This window comes from Bufo bufo, chromosome 1, assembly GCF_905171765.1.
Source record: "Bufo bufo chromosome 1, aBufBuf1.1, whole genome shotgun sequence".
NCBI lineage: Eukaryota > Metazoa > Chordata > Amphibia > Anura > Bufonidae > Bufo > Bufo bufo.
The window spans coordinates 642,036,609-642,055,074 of NC_053389.1; the positions used below are offsets into that span (position 1 = coordinate 642,036,609).

Below are 18,466 nucleotides of genomic sequence, written 5' to 3' on the forward strand. Positions count from 1 at the left end.
CACCTCCTCCATGTACAGCTATCAGTGACTGACAGCTATCTATGTAGACACATTTAGGGCTCATGTATATAAACGTATTTTTTCGTCCGTATCTGATTCGGTTTTTTTGCAGGTCGGATGCGGATCGATTCACTTTAATGGGGCCGCAAAAGATGTGCACAGCACACCGTGTGCTGTCCGCATCCGTATGTCCACTCCGCGGCCCCGCAAAAAAAAAAAAAAAAAAAAAAAAAAAAGAAAGAACATGACTTATTCTTGCCCATTTTACGGACAAGGATAGGACAGTTCTATAGAAAGCAGGACATTCCATTCTTCAAAACGCAGAACACACATGGCCGGTATGCAGTTTTTGATGATCTGCAAAAACTGCAACATTCGTGTCCATGAGCTCTTACACAGGCAATGCTACCACTGATTAAGGGGTCTCTGTGTACAAATGAAGTCAGAAAAAGCTGAGATATAAATGTATCAATTACAAGTTTTACTGAATAGTTACCCATAAAACTATATATTCATCTGCTCAGCTCCTCTTCCTCTATAACATGCTGCCTGCAGATTGTGCTGCATATTGTGGTGACAGGTGCTCTTTAAGTCCAGAGATTTTCAGGTACAACCCCACAGCGCATTTAAGGGATTTAAAGCAGATAACAGACCAGCATTTTCATGCAAAGATTATAATGTACATTAAATTGTTCACTCGCCTAATCTAGGATTGTTCACTGTATTTGGACAACAAAAAACGCTTGTTTTTACGTCTTTTAAAATGATCTAAAAAATAATAATCACGACGCACCTTTACATCACCGCAATCCAATAAAGATAAATGGTAATTTATTCATTCACAAGCGTTTTCGGTACAATTATTCAGTTGTTACATACATATATACTATACGATTATCGTCCAACATGAACTGTAAGGCCTTATTCACACGACAGCGGCAGGACGGCCATTTTCAGAACAATGACAGCCTATGAGTGTAAACATATCGCGAATACTGTAAGTCAAAAAATAGAACATGAATTATTTTGTCCAATTTTAAGGCCTCCTACAATTCAAGGGCGTCGTCTTTAACGGTTATTTTTCAAAAAGGCATTTGTGAAAAAACGGCCATGAAAAATTTACAGTTTTGCTATTTTTTTTTACAGCGGTTTCATCATTACTGTTGTGTAAATAAGGACTGGGCGTTCAAACTCTAATCATTGTCTGTCGAGGAAAAAAAAGGAGCTTTAGGCTACTTTCACACTTGCGTTTTTCTTTTCCGGCGCTGAGTTCCGTCCTAGGGGCTCAATACCGGAAAAGAACTGATCAGGCATATCCCCATGCATTCTGAATGGAGAGCGATCCGTTCAGGATGCATCAGGATGTCTTCAGTTCAGTCTTTTTGACTGTTCAGGACGGAGATAATAGCGCAGCATGCTACGGTTTTATCGCCGTCCAAAATTCCAGAACACTTGCCTGAATTCCCGTACAACCGGAAAGACGGATACGGCATTTGAATGCATTTGTAAGACGGATCAGGATCCTGATCAGTCTTACGAATGCCATCAGTTGGCATACGTTTTGACGGATCCGGCAGACAGTTCCAGCGACTGAACTGCTTGCCGGATCACTCTGCCGCAAGTGTGAAAGTAGCCTTAATTAGCATTTATGGCTGGAAATATACAGTACTTCAAAGTAACATCACCTTTGGGCTCATGCACACGATCAGGGTTTTTGTCCGCATCCGATCCGCATTTCTTGTGGGATTGGATGCGGACCCAGTCACTTGAATGTGGCAGTAAACCCGTGTGCTGTGGCGCCCAACCCTCGGGGAAGGCACGCCGAGCGCCCAACCCTCGGGGAAGGCACGCCGGGCGCCCAACCCTCGGGGAAGGCACGCCGGGCGCCCAACCCTCGGGGAAGGCACGCCGGGCGCCCAACCCTCGGGGAAGGCACGCCGGGCGCCCAACCCTCGGGGACGGCACGCCGGGCGCCCAACCCTCGGGGACGGCACGCCGGGCGCCCAACCCTCGGGGACGGCACGCCGGGCGCCCAACCCTCGGGGACGGCACGCCGGGCGCCCAACCCTCGGGGACGGCACGCCGGGCGCCCAACCCTCGGGGACGGCCCGCCGGGCGCCCAACCCTCGGGGACGGCACGCCGGGCGCCCAACCCTCGGGGACGGCACGCCGGGCGCCCAACCCTCGGGGACGGCACGCCGGGCGCCCAACCCTCGGGGACGGCACGCCGAGCGCCCAACCCTCGGGGACGGCACGCCGAGCGCCCAACCCTCGGGGACGGCACGCCGAGCGCCCAACCCTCGGGGACGGCACGCCGAGCGCCCAACCCTCGGGGACGGGACGCCGAGCGCCCAACCCTCGGGGACGGGACGCCGAGCGCCCAACCCTCGGGGACGGGACGCCGAGCGCCCAACCCTCGGGGACGGGACGCCGAGCGCCCAACCCTCGGGGACGGGACGCCGAGCGCCCAACCCTCGGGGACGGGACGCCGAGCGCCCAACCCTCGGGGAAGGCACGCCGAGCGCCCAACCCTCGGGGACGGCACGCCGAGCGCCCAACCCTCGGGGAAGGCACGCCGAGCGCCCAACCCTCGGGGATGGCACGCCGAGCGCCCAACCCTCGGGGATGGCACGCCGAGCGCCCAACCCTCGGGGACGGCACGCCGAGCGCCCAACCCTCTTGCATGTGCCTATGTTGGACCCAATACAAAGCTGCTATCTTAGCTAGACTGGTACTCAACACACATACAACATGTCTAGTAGACATTCTCACTGCGGCCACACAGGCATCATGCCATCCTACAGCTGCAGTACCTTCCATGCCAGGAGCAGCACATTCATGATGGCCAGCAGGGGGCACGGTCCGTTCTCGTTCTGGGTAACAATGGGGGTGCTCTGCTCCTTCCAGCGGATCCACTTGATGTGGTAGACGGACTGCCCGGGGTACCTGTCCCTGGCAGCCTGCGCCTCCTTGGCATCGTCCTCTTCCTCTGCCCCCAGCAACCTCTCGTCTGCCCCCTCGCTGTTCAGCTCGGAGCTGGGACAGGAGATGAGGTTGGAGAAGGACTCCAGGGAGTCCAGGCTTTGGGACCCTGCAGGGATGCTCTGCCCACTGCTGCTGGGCTCCTCAGGAGTGAGGGCAGCGGGCACAGCCAGTCCTGTCTCTCCACTCTCTGCCGTGCTCCCATTCATAGCCACGGACGACAGCTCTTCGGCCTCCCTGTGCCCGCCCGCCGCCGCCTGGTCGCTGCTTGCAGCCGGTACTCGCTGCCGGGCGCTGTCATCCCCGGGACGCAGCACAGGCTTCGTCACCTCCACATCTATCGTCACAGGGTCCAAGGCCACAGCTTGAGAGGTCTCCGCCAGCACACTGCCGCTGCACACCGGCGCTGTACGGGGGCTCTCCATCACCGGGAGGCGCCTCCTGTTCACCGGGACCGCAGCGGTCCCAGCCGCCATGACAGCCCCGCCCCTTCTGACGTCACGTCACAGCTGTAAGCCCATCTCCGGATGTATACAGGAGGCTGATTTCTAGTGTTCATGTCTTCCCCTTATCAATAAAGTTTATTGAGCAGTGACTGACCAGAGTGTGGGGAGGGGCATCTCTGAGTCGCTGCTGTATTGGGGGGGGGGCACCATGCGGTAGTGATGTAGAATGTTACACCTTGGCACATACCTACAAAGATAAAACCAGTGATGTAAGCCTCCTTTTCACACACAAATTTGCTCTAGCGTTTTTTCGACACAAAAAAATGCCTTGGAAACATCGTGTAGTTTTTTTTTATAGCTTTTTTTTAGCATTTTTTTTTTCCAAAGAGTTCGGTGAACCATATTTTTTTTTATTTTATAAAGGAGAAAACCGCCAAAAGCATCATTATGCTGCATTAAAAAAAAGGCAGACACCCCAAAAAAAACAACTAATTAAGGCTACTTTCACACTGGCGTTTTGGCTTTCCGTTTGTAAGATCCGTTCAGGGCTCTCACAAGCGGTCCAAAACGGATCAGTTTTCGCCCTAATGCATTCTAAATGGATAAGGATCCGCTCAGAATGCATCGGTTTGCCTCCGTTCACTCACCATTCCGCTCTGGAGGCGGACACCAAATCTGGCACAATAGAAAACGGATCCGTCTCCCATTGACTTTCAATGGAGTTAATGACGGATCCGTCTTGGCTATGTTACAGATAATACTAGGGCTGCAATGATTAATTGACGTTATCGATAATATTCTATAGCGGGATTCGTTGTGAACGAATCCCGTTATAGAATAATCGGCCGATTCGTGGCTATGCGGGCGGTCAGGCGCTATGCCTGCGGGTCCTTGAACTTTAAATCACGCATCTTTATTATCTTACAATGAAGCTCCAGTAACAGGCAGAGCGGGCGGCGGCGTAACGTCACTTACTCACGTGATGCACAGGCTACGCCTACTCCATTTATAAAGTGGGTGGAGCAGGCGCGTCACGTGAGTAAGTGACGTTATGCTGCCGCCCTCTCTGCCTGTTACTGGAGCTTCATTGTAAGGTAATAAAGATGCGGTGATTTAAAGTGAAAGTTACTGCCGGTTAAGAAATACTGCTGTGAGCGGCGGGGCTGGGGCTGGGGCTGTTATGGGAGGGGGATCTGTGGATGGCACTGTTATGGGGAGGGGGATCTGTGGATGGCACTGATATGGGGAGGGGGATCTGTGGATGGCACTGTTATGGGAGGGGGATCTGTGGATGGCACTGTTATGGGAAGGGGGATCTGTGGATGGCACTGTTATGGGGAGGGGGATCTGTGGATGGCACTGTTATGGGGAGGGGGATCTGTGGATGGCACTGTTATGGGGAGGGGGATCTGTGGATGGCACTATTATGGGGAGGGGGATCTGTGGAGGGCACTGTTATGGGGAGGGGGATCTGTGGATGGCACTGTTATGGAGGGGGATCTGTGGATGGCATTGTTATGGAGGGGGATCTGTGGATGGCACTGTTATGGAGGGGGATCTGTGGATGGCACTGTTATGGAGGGGGATCTGTGGATGGCATTGTTATGGAGGGGGATCTGTGGATGGCACTGTTATGGAGGGGGATCTGTGGATGGCACTGTTATGGGAAGGGGGATCTGTGGATGGCACTGTTATGGAGGGGGATCTGTGGATGGCACTGTTATGGGGAGGGGGATCTGTGGATGGCACTGTTATGGGGAGGGGGATCTGTGGATGGCACTGTTATGGGGAGGGGGATCTGTGGATGGCACTGTTATGGGGAGGGGGATCTGTGGATGGCACTGTTATGGGGAGGGGGATCTGTGGATGGCACTATTATGGGGAGGGGGATCTGTGGATGGCACTGTTATGGGGAGGGGGATCTGTGGATGGCACTGTTATGGGGAGGGGGATCTGTGGATGGCACTATTATGGGGAGGGGGATCTGTGGATGGCACTGTTATGGGGAGGGGGATCTGTGGATGGCACTGTTATGGAGGGGGATCTGTGGATGGCATTGTTATGGAGGGGGATCTGTGGATGGCACTGTTATGGGGAGGGGGATCTGTGGATGGCACTATTATGGGGAGGGGGATCTGTGGATGGCACTGTTATGGGGAGGGGGATCTGTGGATGGCACTGTTATGGAGGGGGATCTGTGGATGGCATTGTTATGGAGGGGGATCTGTGGATGGCACTGTTATGGAGGGGGATCTGTGGATGGCACTGTTATGGAGGGGGATCTGTGGATGGCACTGTTATGGAGGGGGATCTGTGGATGGCACTGTTATGGAGGGGGTCTGTGTATGGCACTGTTATGGGAAGAGGGATCTGTGAATGACACTGATATGGGGTAGATCTGTGGATGACACATATATTTGTTTTAATATGGCCTTTAAGCATAATTTTACAAGTAAAATCATATAAACCCCTTTTTTTTGTCATTTTGGTGTTTTTCCCGATTAATCGATGAAATTATCAAAAACTAATCGATTATTCAAATAATCGTTAGCTGCAGCCCTAGATAATACAAACTCAAGTGTGAAAGTAGCCTAACAAAAAGACCATTTGTTTGTGTGTGCTGCGTTTTATATTTCTCATAGACCCTCAATTATCATCTGGGGCTGGTATTTCACCGGAAAAAAAGCCATAAAATTGCTTGTGGTTTTTTCATACCTAGTGTTTTTTTGTTTTTTTCCAGTGGTGTTTTGTATTTATACTTATGAATGTTGTTTTTATTTCAGAGACCACCCCTCCTCTCCCCACAAAACTAAAGAAAAACTCCATTAGCAAAAAATAAAAAAAAGGCACCAGTGTTTTTGCAATGAGCTGGACCGGGGTATGCAATCTGACGCCAAATTATGCAATGGCTGGGTCAGGTGTAGGTGATAGTCTATAGTTTTGTTCGTGGCGCCAATTGCAGCGTGCGCAGGGTACTGTCACAGGGCCCTCCAAGGTGTTATAACTCACGCCCCAGGTTAGGAATGCCAGAGTGGTGTAATGTCTCTGTATGGTGGTGATAATTGTGTCAACGGTGTCTCCTACCTGGGTACGGCTGGACTCCTGGATCCTGACATCACTTGTGCGTTGCGTGAAAATCGCAGCATGCTCTACTTTGTGCGTTTTTCACGCAACGCAGGCCCCATAGAAGTGAATGGTGTTGCGTGAAAATAGCAAGCATCTTCAAGCAAGTGCGGATGCGGTGCGATTTTCATGCACGGTTGCTAGGAGACGATCGGGATGGGGACCCGATCATTATTATTTTCCCTTATAACATGGTTATAAGGGAAAATAATAGCATTCTTAATACAGAATGCTTAGTAAAATAGGGCTGGAGGGGTTAAAAAAATAAAAATAAAATTATTTAACTCACCTTAATCCACTTGTTCGCGCAGCCTGGCTTCTCTTCTGTCTTCATCTTTGCTGTGCAGTAGGAAAAGGACCTTTGGTGACGTCACTGCGCTAATGGACCATGTGATGAGCGCAGTGATGTCATCAAAGGTCCTTTACCCAGGTCCTGAAGAAAGAAGAGAAGCCGGGCTGCGCGAACAAGTAGATTAAGGTGAGTTAAATTATATTTTATTTTTTTAACCCCTCCAGCCCTATTTTACTAAGCATTCTGTATTAAGAATGCTATTATTGTCCCTTATAACCATGTTATAAGGGAAAATAATAACATCTACACAACACCAAACCCAAACCCGAACTTCTGTGAAGAAGTTCGGGTTTGAGTACCAAACATGCCGATTTTTCTCACACGCGTGCAAAACGCATTAAAATGTTTTGCACTCGCGCTGAAAAATCTTGCATTTTCCCGCATCTTATCCGGGCAAAAAACCATGACGCCCGTGTGAAAGAGGCCTTAGTCTTAGGTCCCAGCAGGTATTGGCAATGGTTGGCAGGAATAAGTCGTCTGCTCTATCAACCTGGAGCTTGCAGGAAAAGAGGTCTGCTTTGTAGCTCTAAACTTGTGTGGCAAGAATTTGGCTTCTGCACTTTCTATCTTCTGCTGTATGGTGACTGACTAGCTGAGGAGGAATGGCTTCTCCTAGGGTCTCTGGAGTTTACTCACAGTTATCTTCTCAAGGTATGCTTTCTTCCTGGAACTGGAGTTTGTCTGCTGTTTTATCCAGCTGAGGCTGCAGGGCTCAAGCTGGGGATTTGATCAATTTCTCAGCCGAGACAAGATCCTGGCTTGGTTCCCTATATCTTGGAGCTCCTAACATGCACACCCTACCCCTAGCAGGGGGTGGGCTACACTACCACTAACTTCCTTCTCTCCCCATGCTGCAGGATGTGGGCGCAGTCCACTCTGCTCACAGAGGGGGAGCTAAACTGGAATTAACTATTCCAGCTTAGATGTACTAAACTGAACCTAAGTCGTTGCTAACACATTGCTGCCACCTGCTGGTGAACATGGAAATTGCAACAATATACATTTAACATGGTTTATAATGCACAGTTGTGAGGATATAATGCAGTATTACATCAGATGACAAAGTTAATGCTCTTAGGAGATTGAAGTGGGGTAAAAGAGTTTAGTAACACAACTCTGGGGTGTTACATTCCCCCTTACTTCGAGTTAAGCCGCCCTCGGCTTATGCTTAGGAGGGAGAGGAACCAGCTCTGGGGTACCCAAATAAATACAAAGTGCTGCATGTATTACACATAAAGACATACAAAGACTAACACAAAACGGCTACCCTAGGTTCCTGCCCGCATGAGTAGGGTGTCCTAATTAACAGTTTCCCTCTCTGTATAACCAGTGAACCAAAGGTCTGCACTAAGCAATCACTACTGACTAACTTTGAAATGTTCCGGATCCTAACACCAAAGAAAGCATGGGGGTGTCTTTACTCTGTAGTCCCGCCATTATGTAATGAAATGCACGCAAATGGAAGGATGGCTTTATCCTATATTCCCTTCCCTGCACCAAAGTCAAAATATAAGGCTTATAGCACAATCACTATGGTGACTATGGGTAGCTAAAAGTGGCTCTGAGGTTTGAGGCGCCATACCTTAGGCAAAGGCTCAGAAGGGGAGGTATTAGCGTCTCCATGCACTTCTGGCAATGTCATGGGAGGAGGGTATGATAATCCCATGGAACTCCTGGAAGACACCTCAGGATGGGAGTAATCCTGAACAAATAACAAACGGTAAGGAGGGGTCAAAAACTCCTCTAACCATTCCCGAAGCAGCAGGGTTACCCGTGTAGTTACTAGACCTGGCAGGACTTACCACTTGGTCCTACCCTGGGTACCTATGGGTATATAACACAGGGTGTAGGCCATTAGTATTAAGCGTTCATATAGGCAGTCCGTATAAATGGAAAAGAGAACAAGAGCTGTAAAGCAAGGCACACAAGAGTAAGTTGCTACATATCTGGTTAAGTGCAAAGTTAAGTGCAATTATCACAATAAGTGCATGAGGTCACATTGCCGCACCTATAAAAAAAAATACACACAATAGGCATATTATACTTGAACGTTGCATAACCTGTAAACATTTAGGCAAAATTTGTGCAAGAATATCACGTAGAGATCACAAAGAGCTCAGGTACACATTTGAGTCTTTTCTTTGGGTGCAAGTGTAACATCCCAGAGTATGTCACTAAACTCTGTCACCCAGCTTCATTATGTTAAGATGTGAATGTGTTAATATCCTAGGTAATCTCAATGTGCATTGCCATGTCTATATCTGTATTTTATATATTTGCTGTAATTTCCATGTACACCAGCAGGTGGCAGCAGTATGTAGCAGATAGTCTGTAGGCAAAGTTAGTATACCTTGACTGGAATAAACCATTCCAGCCTAGCCCCCCCCCCCCATCTGAGGAGGAGTGGAATGTTCAGACTCTTACTTCAGAGGGAGGACAGAAAGTTCTAGTGAGTGTGCACCAGCCCCCCTGTTGGGGTAGGCTGTGTGTGAATAGGAGCTCCCAGAAAAAAACAGGGATCCCAACAAAGGATTCAGGCCTAACCTGAGGCCCAAAGCAACCTTCCCAGCCTGAGTACCTTACCTCAGCTGGATGACAAAGAAAGCAGCAACTGCAGAACTTCTATATCTCCAGGACGACACCACCATTCCCTGCGAGCAGTCCTGTAAGTACAGATTCCAGAACAAGGAGAAGATAAGTACCTCCATAGCTAGTCAGGCCCAAACTAAGCAGAACCCAAGACAGAGCAGAAGACAGATACCTGCCAGATCTATAGGCGTATGTTCAGATGCAGAATATATAGATATAATTCCTGCCACATATTGCCACTACCTGCTGGGACCTAAAGACTATTGCTGTAAATTGTATGGATCTAAAGCTGCCACTTATAACATCAAGTAAAGACAAGTTAGACCCTATTCTCTGTGTGGAATTCCATCTTTCCTCCATTACTCCTATTTATAGCACTCAAATTTGTTGCATGTGAGCAGGAGTCCAGCCGTATTACAGGTAGGAGACACCGTTGACACAAAATAGAGACAATATCGCCCTCTGGCATTCCTAACCTAGTACGTGCGCTCATACCATCTTAAAGGGCCCTTTTACAGTACCTGCGCAAGCTGCAACTGGCGTCACAAACTTATTTACACCTAAATCTGACCCACTGCATAGCTGCCCCAGTGACCCAGTGTCCGGCTCGTTGCACAAGCTTTTAACGTTGCAGTAACCATTTTGGAAAAAAAGTGCAAATACGTTATGCATTTATTAGTGCAATATATTCTCAAATATAGCTTGAGTCCTTTTTCTTGAAGTACTTGATGTAGAATCCTCTGGAAACAGGCAAAAGTCAATTGTAATCCACAAGAATAATAAAGTTAATTGTAATCCATTAGGCGGTATAAAATGTCATATAAAACACATAAAAGCAGCATATTAAGAACCGTATCCATAAGGCTATCAAGTAACCTGAGAAATGGGATAAAACAATGTCAACTTGGACATCAGGGGTTAATGATGATGGGGGGAGTCCTTACTGCACATGACCATCATGGTAAGGATGAAATAGGGCAACCTGTAAAAGAAAATATTAAAACAATGCCAACTCACCTCACCCGTCAGGAACAGTCCATGACGTGGCTCCATTAGTCCTTTATTTTTAGAAAAGGAAGGCATTTAGAGAAGGACGTCAAGATCCTCCTCGCTGCCAGAGCTGCGGAAGCTCATTAGAGGGCGCTCCTGCTTCTGGTAGCTCAGAGTAGCAGCAGTAGTAGTAGTGCGCCACTGCCCTCTTGTGGTGTCCTTTGGAATTGGTGAATGCAGCTGTGACATGCTGCAAGCCGAGATCCCTAGCCGGTGCAGAGGTGGTCAATACCTCCGGCTGAAGCGGCTCTGGTAGGCAAACTGAGAGTGCCTGTGGCAGCTTCCAGGGTAGGACATATGGCTGCACCCTGGGATTGAAGGTGAGAACTGAATTGTTGATCTGGGCCACCCGTAGGGTTGGTGGTGCGGCCAGGTCAGGGATGAGTGGTTCAGGTTCTAGCTGGAGCTGTTCTCTAAACCTCATCCTGCCGTCTTGGGTCTCCTGTAAACAGCGGACTCTCCCTGCAGAGCCTGGGTCTTCCTGCCAGGTCTTTGGGGTTAAGGCAGGGGATAATGCCTTGGCAAGTAAGGTTACACCAGCAGCAAACGGACCTTGGATGGAGCGCATGAGGGTATACTCCACTTGATCCATTGCGTACAGGTTGTGACAGGCTTGTGGTAAGTAGTGGCGTTTAACGGAGCGGCGGCCCACAAATATTTCAGCACCGGAATGATTGTCCTGGAGGAAGCCCACTCCTCTCTCCACAGCAAACCATAGGACTGTCCCGGTGCGCCTTATGAGCTTTGAGTCACCGGGCCGGGGGTCATCTAGAACTTGCTTGACCTATTCCTCTATAGCTCTTTTGTATTCCCACGAGGTCTGGGCATGAGCTGTTATTTCTAATGGGACCTCGGGATTGAGGCTTCCCGCTCTGGAGGTATTGGTTCTGGGCGGCGGAGTGGAAACTACGGCCACCTCCGCCGCACCAGCATGTGTGCGTGGCGGAGCTGGCTTGGGCCCACCAGGAGTATCAGAGTCCTCTCGGAATGATGCAGGGGCAGCTTCGGACCGGGTCTGAGCCTCAGGGAGCGCGACTGCTCCTACCTGATGTCGCAGCCGGGTCCGGTGCCTCCTGGTAGTCATCTGGGGCTTTAGGTGCCATCAGCGGTGCAGGCGACTTGATCGGCGGTGTCTTCCGCAGGAGCAGGCTCGGCGTCGGCGGCCATCTTGGGGGATGTCTGGTCCGTGTGCTCGGCCGTCGCAGAGGGATCCACAGCCTCCAGGGTCTGGACTGTAGATGCAATATCCTCTTCCGCGGGAGCGGGTTCAGAAACGGCGGCCATCTTGATTTGGTCGTCGGCGGCTGTCTCTTCACCAGTCGCGGCATGCGCAGGCTCCGGGCACACTATGAACGTACAGGGGCCAGCTCTCTTCACGATCTGGGAGACCCGGATCTCTGGTAAGGTAGCCTGGTAGACTAGCTCTCCTTGTATCGCCATTTGGTCCCACTTAGGTGATGGGAGCGCCATGTTTCCTGTGTCTCCTCTCTCACTTGGTACAGGGAATGAGGGTGGAGCCCAGAGAGAGGAGTCTCCACTCCCTTGGCTCACATTGAAAAGTTCTTGGAGGGCAGGCTTGAGAGTTCCCACTTCTACGGGGGCATATTCAGCATTTTCGCGCTCATAAGAGGGCGTTCTTGAGTTTTCCCGCTTCTGAAGGGCATGAAGAAGCGGCGCCATTACACAAATATGGCGAATTAACCCTTGGAGTGCTGGTACGCACGTTTTAGCGCTTTCTGGCACAGCAATAAAGCAATAAAGTCAATTTTTAGGGTTTTGGCACAATCCTGAGATCTTGCAGTACTGTTAAACATGCAATTTCATCCTGTTGGCACACAATTCGATCCAATCCTGTTGGCTCACAGTTGGATCCGGTTATGGCAGGGATAGGCACACAATTCGATCCGATCCTATTTGTGACGCCAAAAATGCAACGAGCTGGACCGGGGTATGCAATGGCTGGGTCAGGTGTAGGTGATAGTCTATAGTTTTGTTCGTGACGCCAATTGCAGCGTGCGCAGGGTACTGTCACAGGGCCCTCCAAGGTGTTATAACTCACGCCCCAGGTTAGGAATGCCAGAGTGGTGTAATGTCTCTGTATGGTGGTGTTAATTGTGTCAACAGTGTCTCCTACCTGGGTACGGCTGGACTCCTGGATCCTGGCTCACTTGCAATAAATTGAATGTAGTGCTAGTAGGAATAATAGAGGGATTTTGCAGCAGAAATTGAGATCCAGACCTTTGGTAAAGTTCAAACTTGTCTTTACTGATTGTAACTTTCATCCAAACAAGATACAGCTTTAGTCTTAGGTCCCAGCAGGTATTGGCAATGGTTGGCAGGAATAAATCGTCTGCTCCATCAACCTGGAGCTTGCAGGAAAGGACGTCTGCTTTGTAGCTCTAAACTTGTGTGGCAGGAATCTGGCTTCTGCACTTTCTATCTTCTGCTGTATGGGGACTGACTAGCTGAGAAAGAATGGCTTCTCCTAGGGTCTCTGGATTTTACTCACAGTTATCTTCTCAAGGTATGCTTTCTTCCTGGAACTGGAAGTTTGTCTGCTGTTTTATCCAGCTGAGGCTGCAGGGCTCAGGCTGGGGATTTGATCAATTTCTCAGCCGAGACAAGATCCTGGCTTGGTTCCCTATATTTTGGAGCTCCTAACATGCACACCCTACCCCTAGCAGGGGGTGGGCTATACTACCACTAACTTCCTTCTCTCCCCATGCTGCAGGATGTGGGCGCAGTCCACTCTGCTCACAGAGGGGGAGCTAAAACTATTCCAGCTTAGATGTACTAAGCTGAACCTATGTCCTTGCTAACACATTGCTGCCACCTGCTGGTGAACATGGAAATTGCAACAATATACATTTAACATAGTAACATAGTAACATAGTACATAAGGCCGAAAAAAGACATTTGTCCATCCAGTTCGGTCTGTTATCCTGCAAGTTGATCCAGAGGAAGGCAAAAAAAAAAACTGAGGTAGAAGCCAATTTTCCCCACTTTAGGGGAATAAAAATTCCCAACTCCAATCAGGCAATCAGACTAACTCCCTGGATCAACGACCTCTCTCTAGTAGCTATAGCCTGTAATATTATTACACTCCAGAAATACATCCAGGCCCCTCCTGAATTCCTTTATTGTACTCACCATCACCACCTCCTCAGGCAGAGAGTTCCATAGTCTCACTGCTCTTACCGTAAAGAATCCTTTTCTATGTTTGTGTACAAACCTTCTTTCCTCCAGACGCAGAGGATGTCCCCTCATCACAGTCACAGTCCTGGGGATAAATAGATGATGGGATAGATCTCTGTACTGACCCCTGATATATTTATACATATTAATTAGATCTCCCCTCAGTCGTCTTTTTTCTAAAGTGAATAACCCTAATTTTGATAATCTTTCAGGGTACTGTAGTTGCCCCATTCCAGTTATTACTTTAGTTGCCCTGCTCTGGACCCTCCCCAGCTCTGCTATGTCTGCCTTGTTTACATGGTTTATAATGCACAGTTGTGAGGATATAATGTAGAATTACATCAGATGACAAAGTTAATGCTCTTAGGAGATTGTAGCGGGGTAAAAGAGTTTAGTAACACAACTCTGGGGTGTTACATTTTTTTCACCACAAAGCACATCAAAAACTAAAGGTGCAAAAGATGGCAATAAAAACTCCAAAGAGCAAAAACACACAGCTGAAAACCAGTGGTGCCACATAAGTTACCCAATAAAGTACCCACTGGCAGTACTATATATGGCTTACAGGGGGATTCATGATATTGATGCTATGCTCAGGATAGGCTATCCATATCAGATTGGTGGGGGTCTAACTCCAGGCACCCTCTTCAGCGTTTACCTACGTGCCGTCTACATTGAAGCGGAGGAGCAGGGTAATCACAGCTTTCCATCCTATTCACACAGACCCTCACAGATCTGAGATTGATGAACTATCCTGAGGATATTGTGAAAAAGGGGGCTTCCGGGTGTTTAATACTGATGACTGTCCTCAGGATGTGTCATTAGTATGTGATTGGTGGGGCCCTCACACCCTGTACACCGCTGATCAGCTGTTTTAACCACCTCCCGTCTGTCCGTTGACTATAAACGTCCGGTAGGTGGATCTCTATCTCTGAATGGACATTTCTGATTTTCTATTCAGAGATGGCAGCTGCACGCTAATCGTGCGGGGCGCCCACTGTCAGTGACAGCAGTGCCCAGGTGTCCCTGACTTCTAGATCGCTATGCGCTTCCTGTTCCGGCGACGCCGGGGTCAGGAGAGTGCAGGAGCTGTCGGGTCTTCTACAGACCTCGATCAGCCCTGCACTGAGGCGGTACAGCGTTGTATAGTGCTGTACAGCCCCTCTGAGGGGTGTATTTCCCCTGTAGCTGGGGCTACTATGTCAGCCCCAGTTACAGGAGAAATCAATAGTGGGGGGAAAAAAAGTGAAGTTAAATGTCCCCCAAAGGTCTTGTATGACCTTATAGGGGACGCAAAGTGTAAAATAAAAAAATAAAGAAAAGGTTTCCCCAAGTAAGAAATTAAAAAAAAATTAGGAATAAATAAATAAAATAGACATATTTGGTATTGCCGCGTCCGTGGCGGTCGGCTCTATAAATGTATCACATGATCCACCCAGTCCGATAAACACTATAAAAAAAACTGTGTCAAAAAAAGCCATTTTTGTCACCTTACATCACAAAAAGTGCAACACCAAGTGATCAAAAAGGCGTATGTCCCACAAATCGGTACCAATAAAACCATCACCTCATCCTGCAAAAAATGAGCCCCTATATAAGAAAATTGCTAAAAAAATAAAAAAAACTATAGATCTCAGAACATGAACACATTAAAACATAATTTGTTTGTTTCAAAAATGCTATTATTGTGTTAAAGTGAAATAAATAAAAAAAAGTATACATATTAGGTATCGCCTCGTCCATAACAACCAGCTCTATAAAAATATCACATGACCTAACCCCTCGGGTAAACACCGTAAAAATAAATAAATAAAAAGTGTGCCATAAAAGCCATTTTTTGTCACCTAACATCACCTAAAGTGCAACACCAAGCAATCAAAAAAGCATATGTCCCCCAAAATAGTACCAATCAAACTTTCACCTCATCCTGCAAAAAATGAGAACCTAACTAAGGCAATCGGTCAAAAAAATAAAAAAGCTATGGCTCTCAGACTATGGAGACACTAAAACATCTTTTTTTGTTTAAAAAATGCTATTATTGTGTAAAACTTAAATAAATAAGAAAAAGTATACATATTAGGTATCGCCACATCCGTAACGATCTGCTCTATAAAAATATCACATGACCTAACCCCTCAGGTGAACTCTGTAAAAATAAAAAAATAAAAACTGTGCTAAAACAACCAAATTTTGCCTCATAAAGTGTTATAATGAATGATAAAAATATCATATGTACCCAAAAATGGTACGAATAAAAACGTCAACTCTTCCTGCAAAAAACAAGCCCCTGCACAAGACGATCGGCAGAAAAATAAAATATGTATATTATGTAAAACTGAAACAAACAAACAAAGCAGACATATTTGATATCATTGTGTCCGTAACAACCTGCTCTATAAAAATAGCACATGATCTACCATGTCAAATGAATGTTGTAAAAAATAAAAAATAAAAACAGTGCCATTTTTTGGTTACCTTGCCTCACAAAAAACTTAATATAGAGCAATTAAAAATCATATGTACCCCAAAATAGTACCAATAAAACTGGCACCTTATCCCCTAGTTTCCAAAATGGGGTCACTTTTTTGGGAGTTTCTACTGTAAGGGTGCATCAGGGGGGCTTCAAATGGGACATGGCATCTAGAATCCAGTTCAGCAAAATCTGCCTTCCAAAAACCATATGGCGCTCCTTTTCTTCTGCGCCCTGCCGTGGGCCCTTACATCAGTTTACGACCACATGTGGGGTGTTTCTGTAAACCGCAGAATCAGGGTAATAAATATTGAGTTTTGTTTGGCTGTTAACCATCGATGTGTTAAAGAAAAAAAATGGATTAAAATGGAAAATCTGCCAAAAAAGTGAAATTTAAAAATGTGATCTCCATTTTCCTTTAAAGGGTTTCTGTCACCCCATTAAACAGTTTTTTTTTTTTCATTAATAATAATCCCTATAGTGCGATCTCTTGATACATAATAAAATTAATCATTTTGATTCAGTAGATTTAGCTAAAAAACGATTTTTAAAATATGCTAATTACCTTGCTACCAGCAAGTAGGGCGGCTACTTGCTGGTAGCTGCCGCATCCTCCGTTCGTAATAACGCCCTCTCGGCATGCTGATTGACAGGGCCAGGGAAGGGAATCCTTCTCTGCTGGCGCTGTTCGAATTCGAAATCTCGCGCCTGCGCCGTACCTGGCTTCAATCGGCGCAGGCGCACTGAGAGGCGGCCGCTCGCTCGACCGCTCCATCCTCAATGCGCCTGCGTCGATGACGTCATCGCATACACCCGGAAGAGAAGACGCCGGCGTCTTCTCTTCCGGGTGTATGCGATGACGTCATCGACGCTGGCGCATTGAGGATGGAGCGGTCGAGCGAGCGGCCGCCTCTCAGTGCGCCTGCGCCGATTGAAGCCAGGTACGGCGCAGGCGCGAGATTTCGAATTCGAACAGCGCCAGCAGAGAAGGATTCCCTTCCCTGGCCCTGTCAATCAGCATGCCGAGGGGGCGTTATTACGAACGGAGGATGCGGCAGCTACCAGCAAGTAGTCGCCCTACTTGCTGGTAGCAAGGTAATTAGCATATTTTAAAAATCGTTTTTTAGCTAAATCTACTGAATCAAAATGATTAATTTTATTATGTATCAAGAGATCGCACTATAGGGATTATTATTAATGAAAAAAAAAAAAAAAAACTGTTTAATGGGGTGACAGAAATCCTTTAATTCTTGTGGAACACCTAAAGGGTTAACAAAGTTTGTAAAATCAGTTTTAAGTAACTTGAGGGGTGTAGTTTCTACAATGGGTTCATTTATGGGGGTATCCACTATGTAAGCCCCACAAAGTGACTTCAGACCTGAACTGGTCCTTAAAAAGTGGGTTTTGGCAATTTTCTTAAAAATGTTAAGAATTGTTTCTAAAATTCTATGCCTTCTAACGTCCTAAATTTTTTTTATTACATTTACAAATTGATGCCAACATAAAGTAGACATATGGGGAATGTTAAGTAATAAATATTTTATGAGGTATCACTTTCTGTTTTAAAAGCAGAGAAATTGAAATTTAGAAAATTGCTAATTTTTCAAAATGTTTGATAAATTTGGGATTTTTTCATAAATAAAGCTTAAATATATTGACTCAAATTTATGACTATCATGAAGTACAATGTGTTACGAGAAAACAATCTCCGATTGGCTTGGATAAGTAAAAGCGTTCCAAAGCTATTACCACATAAAGTGACATATGTCAGATTTGCAAAATAAGGCCTGGTCAGGAAGAGGGCAAATGGCCCGGATGTGAAGTGGTTAAGAACCAGCAGCGTTAAGATGAGGTCCCTGGCCTCATCGCAGCATAATAGCACTTGCTAAAGTGAGAGAACCCCTTTAAGGAGGACCTTTCATTGTTTTTTTTTAGTTTAATTAAATACCTTTCCTTGCGGGGTACCCCCTGCTGATGCTGCCACCCTGCCTGTTTTTTTCAAATATCACTCCTGTGCCCCGCTGTGCCCCCCCTGCAGTTTTCCCGCTCAGTATGTTAATACTGAGCATCGGTACAGGGAGGAGGATACGATGGGGTTTCTCAATGGGCGTCTTCTTCTCCCTTGCTGTGCTGCGATCCAATCACAACAGAGAGCATCATAGCCAGGGAGAAGGTGAGATTTTTTTTCTCCCTGGCTGTGACGCTCTCCGCTGTGATTGGATCGCTCACAGCCAGGGAGAAGGAGATGGATGCCCATTG

At 47.3% G+C, this 18,466-nt stretch overlaps 1 protein-coding gene across 1 annotated transcript in view; it reads right to left on the reverse strand.

The window, feature by feature from the left end:
• Window positions 1-3,463, reverse strand: part of MINDY2 (MINDY lysine 48 deubiquitinase 2) — a 105,014-nt gene extending 101,551 nt beyond the window's left edge. The window contains exon 1 of the mRNA XM_040413881.1: window positions 2,814-3,463. Coding sequence (XP_040269815.1) covers window positions 2,814-3,458 — 645 coding nt within the window. The 5' untranslated portion in view covers window positions 3,459-3,463. The remainder of the gene's footprint in view (window positions 1-2,813) is intronic.
• Window positions 3,464-18,466: the final 15,003 nt, after the last annotated feature.